At 34.8% G+C, this 18,500-nt stretch overlaps 1 protein-coding gene across 15 annotated transcripts in view; it reads left to right on the forward strand.

Moving 5' to 3' along the window:
- LOC117329662 (calcium uptake protein 3, mitochondrial-like) overlaps window positions 1–3,779 on the forward strand; it is a 154,597-nt gene extending 150,818 nt beyond the window's left edge. For all 15 annotated transcript variants that reach the window (XM_033887700.1, XM_033887706.1, XM_033887703.1 and 12 more), the window contains one exon: window positions 1,651–3,779. In XM_033887700.1, the coding sequence (XP_033743591.1) occupies window positions 1,651–1,725 (75 nt within the window). In that variant the 3' untranslated portion in view covers window positions 1,726–3,779. The remainder of the gene's footprint in view (window positions 1–1,650) is intronic.
- Window positions 3,780–18,500: the final 14,721 nt, after the last annotated feature.

Consider the following 18,500-nt stretch of genomic DNA (forward strand, 5'->3'; position numbering starts at 1 on the left):
CCTTATAAGCAATTAACATAATCTAATAATTAACAGATGATGAGATGTCTGTGGCAGTTGTCAGACAAACAGACAGATTTTTGGGTTTCCCTGAGAATGGTAGTAGCATGATGAATGTGTTGTGTATTGTAGTGTTAAATCTAGCTAAGAAGTGCATCAACTGTTATATTATATACTTATCAAGAAAATTAGTGAATTTATTAAAAAAAAATGGTTTGAATTGTAAAATGTTGATTTTGTATACCTAATATTACAGAGTGTAATTTTAAAGTTAAAATGTATATATATGTGTATATACATCAGCTTTTATAGGTAGTTTATAGTAATTGTTTAATTGCTTTTGTTGATGATGATCGTTTTGCATATTTATAAAATGAATAGTGAAATATGCTTGATTTCATTTTGTTTTCAGTGGGCAAAAGAGCATGTTAAAAACTGAAAGTAGAAATGTACATTCCTTTTGACAAAATAATGCATCAAAACAATGTTGAAAAAATTGCAGTTTTGTTGAAAACTTTTATATAAAATGAATTCTAAAGTCTCTTTTGAAAAATATTTATAACTTGAATTTAGAATTGATTTTTTACTATTTTCAATAATTTTTTTCTACCAAGGTTGAATTGTCAATTAAAATAATTATTTTAAAATTATATATTAACATCTGTTGTAATATTCATATGTACCGAATTTATTCTGTGGAGAAAAAAATTCAATGTTATAAAATTTCTTAAAGGATTGACACACAATATTTCAAAAAAATTCAAAAGGTAGTCACCAACTACTACAAGGAGACACGGGCTGTTCTCAGGGCAATAAACACATCAAACAAACAAACACTGACCAACACATCACAATTACACATACATGGCATTGTTTAGCTATCAACCAATCAAATTCATTTGACATAAAGTATTAGAGTATTGTATTAGAATTGTTATCAATATAACTAAGCAGCAGAGCTCACTAACATCATATACCACTAGCTGGCATAGTACCAAAGAGATCAGTCTTCATGAAACATTTTATTTTCTCACTTCAAATAAATTTATCAAATTTTGAAAAATAAAGCTATTTAGTGTAACCTGAACTAAATTCGGCATGAAAAGTCTTATAACATCAAATACTAATACTTGTCTGTGTTTACCAATTTGGAATTTCGTCTTCTGAACTTTTATTTACTTTCGTATTCTCGTATTAATACATTTCATTAAAGTTTATGATCTTCATTCCTTTTGTTTCTTATACTCTCAATCTTAAATTTCTTGCTTCTAAAAAAACTCAAACTGACAATGTACAGATCATTGTATTTTCTCTTTCTCTTAATATATTTCATTGGTCTGTTGGTAAACTCTCATGTGCACTTCATTTCAAGTCATTGATTGTATCAAACCATCATTATCTAGCAAAAGTCTCTTTTCACTTCTATCCACAAACAAATGTAAACTACATTAGCCTTCATCTCTCAAATATCTTGAATGTCACTTTCATCTTTGTAACTTTTGGATAAGGGCAGTTTATAACATTTGTATCGGATCATATCTTGGAAGTATTTTCGTGATCTCATAGCTTAGATAATGTACTTAGTGCATTATGAGATTAAAGATGGAAGGATATGATAAATATATGTGTACATTTTCTTCTAAATTTCAGTCTCACTTGATGCACACCCAGGACAACTGGAGCTCATTCAAATCGTGTGTGAAGAACGAAATGAGGTCCTACTGAACAACGTGATCATGACTTCTTAAGCTGTTGTCAAGGCAACCACAGATATCAACCTCTGGTCAACGACTACTCTATCAGAGTTCTGAGTTGTTGTCACGACAACAGGAAACGCTATCTTCAGTCGCAGTGTAAGGATATGTTGATAACATCGTCAGTATTTCCTTACATGGAATTCTGCTTTCGTGGAGACAAATTGTACATTTCTATATAACATATCCAACATCCATTATTTCCATCCATTTGGTGACCTCTATAATGACCTTTTGACCTGTGGATGATTGCAATTGACCAATGAAAATCTCTCACTTATTTGTATGCTTATACAAATAATTCAATACCTTTGAGCTTGAATCGCCTTTAAGATGAAGTCTGTGAAATATTCAGATGTCTTTAATCACTTCTAAAACAAGATTTCTACTGTCTTTTTCTTCCATGATAAATTGTGTGGTTCTTATAGCCTGGAATACACTGGAAACCTGTATTGACAGATAAGATACCTCATCTGACAAGGATTAACCATACATTGGTCAATGTGGATACCACTATGAATGATACCAGTACAAACACATGTATAGTGATTCTGTTGGAAGGCATTCAAAATTCTATATATATTCTATTATATAGTAATTGAATTCAGATAAGACTTTTTGAAATTTAAAAAAAAAAAAAGAGAAAGAAATTTTGAAATTAAGGGGGGGAAAAAAAGAGAGAAAAAAAAAAGAAAATTGTTTAAATCCACGGAAATTTTGCTTCTATTGGAGAGAAAAAGATTCCCTAATAATCATTCAGTTTTGGTGTCTTTAAGTAACCTTTACAATATCAAACAGAAAATGGCAAGTACATGAACATAGTACAGGTAGTTACAATTTACCTACAGTACCTTTGTTATGTGAACTTGATACTGGTGAAGAGGTGTGATTTTTTCCATATTGATATCTCTTCCTTTCAAATGTTCAAATTATTTTAGAGTAGAGTTTTCTCTTTGCCATCATTGATAAATGAGCCCCTCTCCTGCTTAAATTGAATTGACTTAGAATTGTTCTTGAAATATCTAACTTAAGAAACTTTTTTTTCTTGCATTATAGGCACCAGATACAATTGAGGTCTTTAAAATAATCTCGTTATTTTTGAAGTTATCAATTATCTGGTAGATAGAACTGTATATCAACCTCTCTTTCAGGAAATTCACCAATGTTTCTGCATAATTAATTTATTGAATTTATAAATAAATTGAAAGGCGATAGATTACTGAAGACTTTTTTTTTAATTTTCAGTAAAGATTAGCATGAATTAAGTACAAAATGTATACATATTTGTAATACATTTTATTAATTCATTAATTATAATTATACTATATATGTAAATAATTATAAGAAAATGTCCATCATTTGTGGAGTAACTATAAGTCGTTGTCTTTCATGACTTGATCACTATCTGCTTTTTCTCAAATTTATACTCAAGATGTAGGTGTTCTAGCAGATATATTTTCTCATTGGTGCCATGTTTGCCTGCTTGTTAATTCTTCAAAAATTAATTTTCATAAATTATTTGAAATTTATTTCTTGTCACCCTGTTGAAAATTAATTTTCATAATTAAATTATTTGAAATTTATTTCCTGTCACCCTGTTGAATGATGCTAGCAAATGTGGCAAAAAAAAATCAACATCAAGCATTCTTGTTAGTCCTATCAAAATCTCTTGTTCTATAGGGTTAAGTTTAGACCTTTATATGATTTTTAATCTGACGTTTTTTACTTTCCTTCGGATTTTGTAAATTTTGTTATGTAAGTTGCATTGTGTGAAATGAACTTCCAATTTGAATGTATAAATGTGAAGCATGCATCCTCTGGACTGAACATGTGATTATGAAATTGATTGCTTTATGATTTAGGAATTAAGAATATTTTGTTCGATTTGCTTGTGGTTACTCCTTCAGGGTTAATCTACAATCATTGTCTTTGTCTGTTTGTGCCTGTTATATTCTATATATTTTAACCTTAATTTTGAAATTGTTGAACTTTCAGATTCTATCAAATAAACATCTTTACAAGAAATTTGTCTTAATTGTTACTTGTTTTTAGAAAGGCCATCAGTTAGAGCACCAGCCGTGTAACCTCGGATGAAGATCCAAGGTACGTGGTGGTTCGACGCTCCCTACCAATGTCAGTTTGTTTCATGGGAAGCTGAAAAATGGACAGATCTGTGCTGTCGTGGTTGTGTCCTTGATCTAGACAGTTTACCTTAATTGCTGGGATTGACAAGCGATGGGCCTCCCATATGTTGTTCAATGAGGTAGTCACCAACTACTACAAGGAGACTCTGCCTCAGCATGACCCTGACTGTTCATAGGGCGATAAATCCAGCAAAAAAAACAAACAGATAAACAAATAAATAAATAAATAAATAAATAGTTGTTTTTGCTTGACTGCCTGAAGGGCAAGTGGGTTTATGCTGTGGTGTTTTGTAAATGATTTCCTTTAAACAACTATCCATTAGTATATATTTGTCTTATAGATTTCAACACATGAAACCAAACAAAATTTTGTCAAATGTAATATGCATAGTCATACTGGTTAAATTTATTAAACCGAAGGCCTAGAATCAAGATACTTCAGTAGAAGGCTCCTAATGTATGAAGCCTGACTGCATTTGCAAATAGGACATTTCCTTGACGAATATTTCGGGTCACAAGAGTAAAATTTTGTTAAAAACACTACATCAAGTTCCTATTTAAACCAGAAGTCTTTCAATAGGATATTTGACCAATAAAATCCTGTGAAGCCTGATGAAATTTAAATCTGATTGACCAAAAGGCCTTGGATCATGGCATTTGACTAATAACTTCATGTGTGGAACTCCAGCAAAGTTTACAAAAAGGACAAACCTTGACCAATACAATGCTGAAAGTTACAGGAGCCAAATTTGATAAAACACACAAAACAATATTTTGATTAACAGAAAGGACTAGAATTATCAAAGCAAAGGATACTATGTGAGGGATTCAGGTATATGTCTGGTTTATTAATATGTTGACAGCAAAACCAAAAAAACCTGCTGGAGCTTAGCATTATCCCATATTGTTACATATGTTAATTCATATGATAGCTAATTATATATAATGGGCCTTCTCATGCAAGAAACCCCCTTTCCCTTCCTCTCTCAACTTTTGGAAATCTTCCAGGAATAGGGAGTGCCATTTCAGTATTGACTGTAGGATACTAGAGGTCAGGTGGTCCCACAAATTGTGTAAAAGGTCAAGGTCATAATTATGAACATTGGATACCTCATGCATTATAGATGTAATAGGTCAAGGTCATATGAAGAAAGGTTGAGGTCATTAATGCCTGCATATTAATCTTGGACAAAATTGAACAACTTCAAAGGTCTTCCATATTCTATCATATAAAATATGTACATGTATGTTGACAACTAATTATGAATTTGAACTGAAAGAAAAATGATACAAAACCGACAGATAGGACTAGGAATTGAGTCCGACAAATTAAGGGCGTGTAAAATGGGGACAAACCAGAGACTTTGAAATTTTTTTTTTTTTTGTTTGTTTAACGTCCTATTAACATCCAGGGTCATTTAAGGACGTGCCAGGTTTTGGAGGTGGAGGAAAGCCGGAGTACCCGGAGAAAAATCACCGGCTTACGGTCAGTACCTGGCAACTGCCCCACGTAGGTTTCGAACTCGCAACCCAAAGGTGGAGGGCTAGTGATAAAGTGTCGGGACACCTCAACCACTCGGCCACCGCGACCCCTTTGAAAGGGATCTAGCTAGTGTTTTAAATCAAACAATTGGGTGTTTCAGAGGTGAAACTAATCATGATTCCTAATTTAAAACGAAAGTGAACAATTCTGAATCGATAGAGATATTCCCTGTCCAAATTTTAAAATGACCCGTCAAATCAGACTGGAGGTTGTTGATAGAATATTTAGAAAGATTTCTGAAGGTATTAATCTTTAAACTTTCAGTATGCCTTTAAATTTACAGTTGTAGATTCATAGATTCGTGAAAACTGTATTTCAGCTTTTATTTCACGTCAAAATGATGTTTTTTCCCTATTTTAAAAGCAAGTCGGGCGCCATGTATACCTTCAAAATTCCCTTCTCAATTCAATTTGCCATGTGATGCCATTCATGTGACGTGACAGAGCCGTACATACATGTATCACATATGATTATATATAAGGGGAACGTTCCGTATTAATTTCGTATTTAGTTCCCAATTTTAACAGCACTGTCTTTCAATGTAATATCATTTTCAGTGCAACATTTTACATGGTCTGTCATTCATAGTAATGCCGTATGTACAACTGAAATATACAAATCATCTGATTGTGAACTTTTAAAAACATATCCGATCAGCTTTCGAGATGCTTTTAAAACCATAATTGAATACAGTTATACATAACAATCATAAGATATTCTTATCTAACGGTTTATATTAACTTCCATTTCCAGTAGAACGAGACACTCCCACTAAAATGTAATTGATGAAGCGAATCATTTAATATCTTTTTATGTCATTCATGACTAGATATTCTAACTGAAAACGTGCCCAGAGCTTTCTGCGTTTGTACATGTAAACAGCCGATCCACATGTTCACCCGGAAACCTGTTTTCCAAAAACCGCCAGACGTCTGCAAAAACAGACCGGGAACGGGGGTGTGCAAGGTAGACATCGACCGATGAACGACCGCGACAGTCGTCTGTCCTCTGTACGTGTACAAACTTATGTAACGACAGCTATACCGCAAGATTAGACTCTCATGTTATTGGTCAGAAATTATAAAAAAAAAAGACCTGAAGGTAGTTCTAGTCTTCCTAGATGTTAGAGGCATAACAGATCCTGTCCCGGAACTCCATTACGGGTAGTTCGAAAAGGAGTTCACATGTATATTGTCGGTCATTTTGTGCACACTGCAAAACCAAATATGGGAATGGAAACATTTATGGTGATTTCTGAACACTAAATGGTTGTTCACCTACATAATTTATTACCCAGCATGGATGACTAAACCTTCGCCCCACCGTGTTATGTTGGTGTTGTGAAGATTTTGATCACTTATGTGGTCCAATTACGATTGCCTTGTTTAGCGGGATGTGCAAGTTAATTCAGATATGTGGAAAACATACACCTTACAATGTCAGTTTAGCCAGTGCTTTTTAAAGTTTTAACAGAACGTTAAGGGAAAAAAGTCATCAGACTGATTAGAACCAACAACTTATCTGCAAAAATGTACGTCATGATGCCATATAGAGATCTTTGATGAACACCAAACTGCTTTTGTATTCCAAACTTTATGGAACTATATTTATAGGAAGAGAAACTCTCTCTTTGAATGTGCAAATAGATGTACATGTACTTGTGCCTGTTCTGTGCGTCACGAGCCAGGATAAGTGATTTGACATGTGCAACGCTAAAAATCTATGGAGGATGCTCAAAGATAGATCAGATAAATTACCCAATGAATCAAACAAGAACAGAGAAGGGAATCCATTACGTGGAGCTGCCATGGGAGAGACAATTTCCTGGAGAAGTATTTTTCATCTGTGAATTAATGACTGATATGACGCGTGGACTGTACTGGGTATTAGCCAATTAACTAATTATCTAATTGATAATAATACAGTGTATGAACAAAGTGTATTCTTCGGTGACCTTACATGTTGACCTTAGATGTTAAAATTGTTGTATTTATTAATCAATACCCTTAAAAGACTGAAATTAATTTTCATGGGATGCTTTCAGAAATTAAGTTTTCTTTAATAATCAATGAATATTTGTCATGTAGTCAGTCGTCCAGCGTTTTCATATTAGGGTCAACGTTTGTTGTGGTTGTTTTGAGTTTCGAGAAATGTTCTGATTAAACACACTAGTTTTCAGTTGCAAGAGCAAGTAAGATACATTTTAATATAACAATAATCAACAAGTTGACAAATTTTGGAATTCATTTTTTGCGATATTTACAGGGAAGGAGTTACAATTTCATAACTATAAAATTTCCAGCTCGGGTACATTACAAATATATCTTTAGATTTCTCCTTAATCTTTTTGTTTCTACATTGCCGGTAGATTCGAAACTCTGTTCCCTGGTCGGTAAGTGTTGCACCCTGTTTATAGCAGTTCGTAAAGTATTTACGTAAATATACTGACCATCAAATTCATTGTAATTCTTGATAGCCTTTGTTTAAATACTGTTCTGTAATTCATATGTACTGTCGGCGGAATTTTATTTAAATACTGTTCTTTAATTCATATGTACTGTCGGTGGAATTTAATGGGATTTCTTTGTAATGGTCTTCCCCATAAAAAAAGTTAGGTATTACATGTTATTTTGATATTTTCGAGGTTACCATGGTCAACAAAAGTAGATCATGTTGTTATATATACTATTCGTCATAATTGGCATCATTAGAAAATGTATAAAAACTGCTTTTCTCTTAAATATGATACACCATGAAACAAAATACATGTAGAGGGTGGTGTAGGTATTTTGAAGCGGTCTCGCCAACATCGCGCGTAACGTCTTTACGTAAACGATTATTATTACAATGTAATAGTCTTGTAAATTGGTTAACTGGTGTATCTTTGCGAACACGAACATCGCAATCCTAACGCTTGTCTTTTATGTTGCCAGTTTTAGCATCACCGTGCTTTTTGTCCCGGGGATGAACATTCTTCCAACGAAGCAGGTCATAGATTCTGTCCCCAGACTGAAACAAACCAAAATCTTGGTATGCCGTTCTCTGATTGTCATCAGCATCAAGCTGACGTTGGGGACGGCTAAACCAGTTGTCATTATCAAATGACCGGGTGAGGTGGCATGCTAATGTGTCCAGGAATGGCATTTCAGTGTGACGACACTTTAAATCATCCGTCTATGGTCCCACGATCCCTGGGTGTCGTTTTAATTTTACCTTATTTGCTGAGAAGACGAAAAACAAAATAGATAAATTAAAAAAAAAAATTATTTAGATAGATAGATAAATACAAAAAAAAAGTAACATCTTAAAGATAAATAAATACAATTTAATTAGATAAATAAAATAAATAGATAAATGAATAAATAATGTGTCGAACATATTTCTTTCGATTTCGTTAAGTTTACATATGTATCGGTAATGACGATGGTGACACGAAATTGATATTCAAGTACAATATAAGATCTTTTGACGATTCTTGCTCATCTGAATTGATATTCATGAGTTAGATCGTGTCGTCTTGAAATACCGTCTGACAAGACCAGCACGTGTCAACGAGGCCAGAACTTGCGACGTCATTTTTGTTTGTTCCTTATTTTTGTTGTGGCTTCATGTTGATGTTTTGCTTCAAATAGCCTAATTTGAATTAAAAGGAAAAAAGAAAGTGACTCGTGATTTTGAGATATAGCTTGAATGCAGAATTACACATAAGTCATAATAAAGTTAATTACAGAAAATGTTTGTCCATGAGTTTGTAACCATTAAGGCGGACACATTTCGGTACAAAAGACACACATGAAACAATAAATGAATCAGTAAATACCGAAATTGCATCAAAAGACTGTTTCGCCAGTGTCACTAAGGACCAACATTGTGGAAATTCAGTAGGGAATGAAGTAAAATCAGATATGTCCTCCAATCAAATACTAAAACATTAAAGGAGTGGTGGTCAAAAGTAATGCAGTTTTATTACGTCAGCTAATTATATTGGTACATATAAAATTCTTTGGTTTCAGGTATTCTGGGAATACCTTTCCATTAGTTTACAAATAAAATGCTGCTCTTACTTACTTGTTTGAATCTTGTGAGCATGGAATACTAGTAACAAAATCTGTACAATTGTGACGAACTTTATTTTAAGTTAAGAAAGCTGAAACAAAGAAAATGCCGAGCATAATTGGTTTATTCGAAATCCGTTAGGTATAACATGACGACAGTGTCGTCGTGAAAATATCCTATCTTCAAAACATTCGTGCAGGAGCATGGGAAGAATCTCGCTGCGTGTTGTAAGAGGCCACTAATTGTGCCCTCATCCAAGGGAAGGAGTTTCGTTCGTCTTCCTGTTCAGGGAATTGGAGAGCCCAAGAAAAGGCCCGCTACATCCCACAGCATGTCTGTCGTAGAAGGCGACTAAAAGTCGGCCCCTTGATGAATTGGGGGGTTTTCGTCTGTTTCTTCTACTTAGGGAACATCGAAGAGACAAAATAGATCTGTCCCCAATCCATTGCAATACTTGTTCCTCCCTGCTCTGTCTTCCCATTCTGTGTTGTCTTACCCTCGGTATCTCCTTGGTGACATCCGTCCTTATATAACCCTAGCTGTTGGTGTCTCCTTGACACCCGTCCTTATATGACCCTGGCTGTTGGTGTCTCCTTGACACCCGTCCTTATATGACCCTGGCTGTTGGTGTCTCTTTGACACCCGTCCTTATATGACCCTGGCTGTTGGTGTCTCCTTGACACCCGTCCTTATATGACCCTGGCTGTTGGTGTCTCCTTGACACCCGTCCTTATATGACCCTGGCTGTTGGTGTCTCCTTGACACCCGTCCTTATATGACCCTGGCTGTTGGTGTCTCTTTGACACCCGTCCTTATATGACCCTGGCTGTTGGTGTCTCCTTGACACCCGTCTTTATATTACCCTGACTGTTGGTGTCTCCTTGACACCCGTCCTTATATGACCCTGGATGTTGGTTCCTCTTTGATATATCCGTCCTTATAAGACACCTCTCCTTATATGGCCCAGGCTGTTTGTCTCTTTGACACCCGTCCTCGTATAATCATGTCTGTTGGTGTCTCCTTGACACCCGTCCTCATATGACCCTGACTGTTGCGATGACGTTAAAAAAAAACAAAAAACAGAACAAAACTTGCCATCGAGCCTCATTTGAGGCTTGTCCAATTTGGTGACCTGACGGAATTGTAACTATGACGATTTAGTCAATTCATGATGTACATTGTACATCTTCCAGTTGAGTACGTGCATTTATATTTTATCTTTTTAATTTGTGTGTACTGTCAGTCATTGATGAGACAACCAATCAAAGTACGATGACCACTAGTACACACACACCTTGTGTCAAGGTCACGTGATCACCGTATGTTGTCATGTGATACATTTGAAACATTTCCCTCATACATATACAATGAACATCTCAGTTTGCTTTTTGAGGCAGACTTTCGAATAAGATACGTTTGTTGAAGGTGCTTGTAAGGTATTTATAACTGAATATTAAGTATTCATGTTATGCTCAACTATCTTGAGCAAATAAAAGATTACTTATAATGATTAGTTTCCATAATTTAATAACATATTTCTCCAAAATCAATTATTGTTCCCAATATTGTTTTTGGTGACAGATCTTAAAACAGACATTTCCTCTTGGAATGTGTGCAGTTTATATTAGTACATGTACTGTAAACAATTGGATTATTTTAAACAATGAGATTATTGTGAACAATATGGTTATTGTAAGCAATAAGATTATTGTGAACAATAGGAGAATTGCAAACAATATGATCAATTGGTATCTGAATCTTAACTTCCCTAATTTAGCCATAATACTATCCCGACTATTAAAGCTGTATCTTGTCATACAAGTACATAATATGTATATCGATAAGCTGTATACTTCGGTCATGACAAATATGTAAAAATACGTTACATCACTCAGAAGATTAAATTTTGATATCTGAATTACAGAATGGCTTTGTTGTCTGTACATACATTGTCTTTGGGCTCTAGCTTGAGGTGAGGAATAGATACGTCGACAAAGGGAGGAATAGGAATATGATTTACACGCAGGTTTTGCGCGTGTATTATGCCTACTGACAGTCACGTGATTTACTCCTAGTGCATTTGAACACAGGGTATGATGAAAAGGTTATCACAAAAAAAATGTATCATACAAATTCATGTTTTTTTCTGTGTTGCAAAGAGTAGAGCATCTTTAACATGTGAGCGAATCTGTATTCTGACATCCGAAGCGGGTGTTCTTAATCTAAGCGAAAAGGCATAAATTCGAAAATCATGCATACGTAAGTGAACAGACCACAAACTCGCTATGATCGATCAATATGATGTAATACATTACTACCTGTGTCCCTAAATCATGACTGATTACAGTTGGCTGGTTAGACTATAAAACCCAGGACATCCTGGCGGATTCGACGCCAAGTTACCAGCCGTATTAGAGGTTGTACCTATAATTACCTACGGAAAGACCACTGCCCAGGTAAGATGAAATCATGTGCTAGAAAATAGTGTTATGTACTAAATTGTTTGGGTTATTTATTTATTTATTTATTTATTTTTAATATTAAATCTTCTGAAACGACTATTATAGTTAGGACGAATTCTGGGGGAAACAAGTGGGTACATTCATGATCAAAGGACAGATTTTGATATATTCGTGTTGGCGAGTTAATTAGTTTCAAAAACAGAAGTGGAATGTAAACGAAGCCGTAGTCGCAACTAAAAAGCTATAACGCCGGGGTATAAACTGAACAAAATAGAGATACAAGCAGTGGCCCTTCAAACTTTAGATGGTGTTTCGGAAAAGTAAGCGTCTTCTAAATCCACGACAGTCACATCTTGTTCTAATCCAGGAAATGTTAATGTTATCCAAATAAGAACCGGGGTAATATGTATACAGTAATTTTGACACTCATGAAATTGCGTACCCGTGTGAATCAAAGTCTCAGTCATATCATTAAATGATAAGGAGAAATTAAGCAAGTGACTGATCAAACAAATTAATAAGCATAACAGCCTATCTAGCGGCGTGTAGTGTGATTAACAAAACTCTGAAATGTTAAAATCAAAATTATTTATAAAGCTTTCGGTGTTGCATGAGTAAAGGCAGCTTTACCCAGATCCGAGCTTCAATCAGATCTAGTAAAGATATGGACCTGCTTCTTTTGTACTGGATCCGATATCTTCATTAGAAACTCCATTGAATATGTTTTTGCTAGCCAAATAGAATACTAGAACACATTTTACCAAAATTACTGAGGCAGCTTATCAAGTGTATTGCATGGGATTGAAATAGAACACTTGTAACAAAATGGGCTTAGAATATGTGTAAGTTTAATACATCATTTAAAATAGTAATTGTCAGAGAGAGCAGGTCAGAAGTCATGCAATACTCGACTAGGGAAAACAACACCTGTAATTGACAGGTTGTGTGTAGAATTTGATACAGAGCTCAGGGGTGTAGGCCGCGTGGTTTCCTGAGTGATATAACAGGGAAAGGGTCACTCCAATCTTAGATGGTACTGCTATAGTCAGGATAAGCGATGACAATAGTAGATAGATTACTTGGAGGGGGAGCCAGGATAAGGTACATATGTTTTCGCACGTGCAATGTTAATGATATGCAGAGGCGGGGCGGAAGGAACGTTACTAAACTTAGTACACGGGAGATTAGATATAGAGGGAGAAAGCTAAAGGTGTAAGAGGAGAACAAGCGGAGAACGCTGAAAGAGAGGGAGCTCCCTCGGACGGGGAAGGGAGAGCTCCCTTGGGGAGAACACGAACGGGAGAGGGAGAAGAGAGGCCACGCGGAGGTGAGGATGAGAGAGAACAATGTACATGGATGTGATAAACTTTATAACCAAATAGACACAACGTGAGGTACAAATAAAATTAACTATTGTAAACCATATGATGTTGTGTTACACACTTTTGGTTCATATTGCAGACGCAATATGAGACTGGTTCGGGTATTCATCCTGATTTGCCTCCTGATCTCAACAGTCGCTCTACATTTACATCCAGACACGGTGAAAGAAATAACTGCTGATGCTATGGGCGCAAGAAATGGTTCATTGCATGATCCTAAGCTGCCACTGAATTCCACTCTTAAGTAAAACTCCACAGTGTAACCATCGTTGTGCGATACCTAATGGATTTCAAATAATTCAGTTATGTTTTGCTTTTTTTTTCTTTTCTTTTTTTGATTGGTTACAATAAAGTTCTTCACAATGATAAAAAGTTTCGTTGTATCATTTCCGGAAGATTCAAACCCCAACATGGACAGCAAATACCACTAATGTGAAGGTATTACAAAAACATATGCCGAACCCGACAACTATTTTTGAATATATATGTATTCATATATTGTGGTAACGGTGTATATCGTAGAAACATCTATCGTTCCCTGGTAGAAACACAGAATTAGCATGCTTTAACGAGCATAAACATCGTGAATTAGCCTGTAAATATTATTCTTTATCAATGCATTGTTATGTAATGTTTCATAATATCATGCGCAGATGGACTGCGCAATCTTGTTGTAACATTTCGACAAATTCCGGAATAAACCGAGCCTTCACGAAATTGACCGAGCTGATGTGAGCACTGTCCGATCATTTCAACACATCCATATAAATCATTTCAACTTGGAATCGGTCAGCGAAAGAATAGACAATAAATCTTTTGATGTAAATGCCATGTGGACCAAAGCTACATCCGATGTTTGTTTTCTGGGTTTATCATCCCGTGAACATCCAGTTAATGCTTGGAATTTAATGACAAATTATCAGAATACATGTAAAGGAAATAGTTCGTGGGGTTAATGCAAAATTGTGGCATTTTGAGAACATATCTTGCGCCCTCTTGGCCAAATGGCATTCTCTTGGGCGACTTGGTTTTGTTTCATACAAAGGTAATTAACAAAGACCTTTCAAAATCCTCCAATTTCACATAAATGTTTATAATTAATGGTATGCTGTCTTTATGATAAATCCTGCAGAATTTCAAACCATGGACACTTCAGACTCGTCAACATCAGCCGCTTACCTCGATCTTTACTTACAACATAACCAGCAGGGAAAGTCTAAAGCTACATGTACGTTGTATGATAAACGTGATTTATTTAATTTCCAAGGTACAAGTATTCATTTCCATTTCTTCGTAGAAACATTCCTGCTTCCAGCCATCGAGGAAACAGATGACGATTCTGAGTTATAATTACGGCATACGAATGTAAATACGTTTCTTCCATAATCTGATTTCTGAATCGATCTTGCTTCACAAAACTTTTGATATTTGGGTATTTGAGTAAAAATAATGGACTTTTCCTGTTCCTGAAAGCCATGTGATAACCTCCTTAGTGTCCAAGGGTACGGTGAAGAAGTTATGAAAATACATACATAATAATGCTGTAAAGCGTAAGAACGTCATTAACTTGCATGCGAATCTTCATCCTACGATCTGAAGCTGGTGTTTTGAGTCTAAAAGGATAGTACAGATTTTAAATTCGTACAGTACACCTGCATACATACACGAGCATACCCCTTTCTCACTATAATCGATCAACATAGTGTAATATATTTCGTGGTTCAAGCACGACTGCTTCCGGCTGGTGAGTAGATGTTAAACACGGGGCGTTCTACGCCATGTTCCGAGTCGTATTCATAAGTATCCAAAATACCAACGGCAAGACGATTGCTCCATTTTCCTTAAAGGGGAATTCCTTCGTTTGAATAAAGTTTAGGTCGTCCAAATTAAACATACTGGTAAATGTGTATTTTTTCCAAATAATGTAGTTAAAATTATAATCTTTATTAAAGCAGTTTCAGCTCTCAAGATAAACCAAAGTTCTTCGAGTATCAAGTCCTGAAAATTCTTAATTCGACCCGAAGTATCACCAATACTACTAAGACATACGGTATTTGTATACGATACGCCTTTTTCCTGAACATTTCGGCGTTAGTTTCATTATTTGTAGACACAAGCACTCATATAATCATCGTTCGGACATAGATTACATCATTGGAAATTGTGCATATTTCTGATGTCCGAACGAAGGAATGCCCCTCTAAGTTTCCAGGAGAACAGGTCAGACGTGGCAGTTCATCATATGTTGACTTCCATTTCCCAGATGTCGCCCCATGATGTCTTTTGCTGTCCCAAAATGTACTAACGTGCTCCTACCAAATAAATATCTTCAAATTATACAACCTGATGACGACATATAGCATACTATCAAGCAATATCGAAGGTGAAAGGTAATTTTAGGTAATGCAGCAAATTACGAATAAATCTTAAACCTAATATCACAAGCTGTACTAAGAAATAGGAATATATGTATATAATAAAAATACGCAGTTGATAATTGTAGTAACTAACTACTGAAATCGGCGGAACAGTGGTAACACACGTGCCTTTCACCTAGGCGGCCGGGGTTCGATTCCCCGATCGGACGTGAAAAGGTCACCTGCCCACAGCAAGACCCCTCCCGCGCTTCCATCCGGGCCAACAAACGTGATAAATATAAGTTGATATACTAATTGTAACTTGTTTCGCAATTGTTGTAAAATAAATGTTTGTATTAAACTACTGGATTCGTTAACTGTTTAACGTAAACATCACAAGTGTTGATGTTTGCCTTATCGAAATTGAATGGTGTTTAGTTTAAACATATTTTATTGCAAAAAGTTTACAAACGGATTGGGTACAAGTTATTACAACTTAATAATATACAAAATAAAGAAGAATATGCAATTGGTATATTATACATAAATAATTTACATTATAAGCCATTTTTGGGAAGGAGAAAAAGAGAAAAAGGGAGAGATAGGGTTGGAGAGGGAGAGAAAATGGGATGAGGAGAAACGGAAGGGTGAGGAGAAAGGGAAGAAAAGAAGGGAAGAGAATAAATCAGTCTTTTTATTATTTGAATCTATGGCTAGTTTTGATAAAAGTATGGACATGCAAGAATATTTCTGAATTACATTCAAACGATAAATCTTCGTTACCGAATAAAAGTAAATCTAAATCGCAAGGAATTTCTTAATTCAAATTGTTCAGTTGTCGCATATGCTACATTGAAAGAAAAAAATGATGCACATTTTCACATATATATCCACATGAACAGCTAGGGGTTTCCACAAGGTTTCCCCGGAATAGGTCGTAGTTAAGTGAACTACGTTGAGAACTACATCTTAGCTTCGTATGTATAATATTTAATTTACGATCCCCCATGCCAAAATATGAAGGAGAAAAAGCAACAACGGGTTTTAAGGATTTTTTGAATACATTTAGCGATATTGATGACTTTACAGATTTATCGAGGTTATTCCAACAACGAAGTGTAGAAGGTAAAAAATAATAATTTGTTGATGATAACCTGTAAAAAGGTATTCTATAGTTTCCAATATTTCTTAGAAAATAGCCAACATAGAGGGGAGTAAGGAAGAAAGATATTCAGGTGTTTGATGATTATGCATTTTATAAAAGAGCTGCATTTTTTTTTCTTTTTCTTCTGGAAGATAAAGATTCTAATCCCGTTTCCAAATAGTATTATTCCCTTTATTTCCTCCTTAAAGAAGATTACATAAATAGACTAACATAGTTACAATCGTAAACAGGATAATTGATATAAATAAAATACATATACAGTATACAATATGAGAAAAAAAATATGAATACAACAATATCAATAAGAGTTATAAAGAGAAAGAAAAATACATATTAAGGTAAGTATTCATAATACTTGTTCAGAATTTTTGAAACGTACTTAACCGATAACAGTCGGAAGTCCACTAACTCTGACATATCCGGTTCATACATAATTTTGCCACCAATAAGTATGTGAATTAACTGAAAATCTGAATGGGAGTGTAAATATACATTGAACATAATTTCATACGTATTAATTAATTCACACCATAACTGATCTCTTAATTGTTCTGTAAAGGCACATTGTAAAACGATATGAACATATACATAATTATACATTTTCTCACACTTGTGACATAATTCCTTCTCTGGTTGTCTTAAACTTATAATTACTGACATTATTTATGTATGGCTTCTCTACTATGAGGGAATTTTATCAATAGTTTCCATAACATGCGAGGAGTTAAATTGTCATGAACTATCAGAAACCTGTGAAAATCAGGATCACTAATCATTCTCTCTCTCCATACATAGGAAATAAATTATGCATTATGGGTATACGTATCATTTATCACGTGATTGTCTGTTTACTTCCAAATATGGTGGTTTTCCGATCTGAAGGCGAATATATGATGTGGGAAGGAATTATTTCTTAGAAATTGATATGTTTACTGCGAGTTACTTTACAATTGTGGTGTTAACACAATTTAAAGCTTACAAGATATGCAATCCAGGCCAAAATTGAAATTGTTAAATATTTCGGGGAACAAAAAAATTTTAACCTATCTCAACATATTTAAGATGTAATCAGACACCCTTGAAAAAGTACAAGCTTCTTCGGAATAAAAATCTGCTGTTAAACTTTAACAACAACAGCACATTCCATGTAAATGAAATGAAATGTAATATTCCTAGACAGAGAAGAGGAATAATGGAAACTGATGAATTATACACTACACGTATATGGATTATTTCATGTAATTCAACACACCGGTTAGCGAATTACAGTAAGTACACTTTGAACACATGCATGTACTTCAGCTTTAGTACACAACCAGCAGTTACTGTCAATGAACATTTTTTGAATACATTTTTTTTCGATAAATGCGAATGAGCTAGGACAATGCGACTATTCTTGGGCCGAGAAAAAAACGAAAACAAATATGAAACAACACAACTAGGTGTTAGACATGAAATAGAACAAGTAACATGTGAAAGAGATCTCGGTGTACTTGTAGACAAACATTTAAAATTCAGTGAGCAAGTAAACACAGTAGTCAAAAAGGCAAACAGAAATTTGGGCCTAATATTCAAGACCTTTAGTTGTATAAATGTAGAAATGTTTCTAAACCTTTACAAGTCACTAGTACGCCCCT

The sequence above is a fragment of the Pecten maximus genome, chromosome 6 (genome assembly GCF_902652985.1).
Source record: "Pecten maximus chromosome 6, xPecMax1.1, whole genome shotgun sequence".
Classification (NCBI taxonomy): Eukaryota; Metazoa; Mollusca; class Bivalvia; order Pectinida; family Pectinidae; genus Pecten; species Pecten maximus.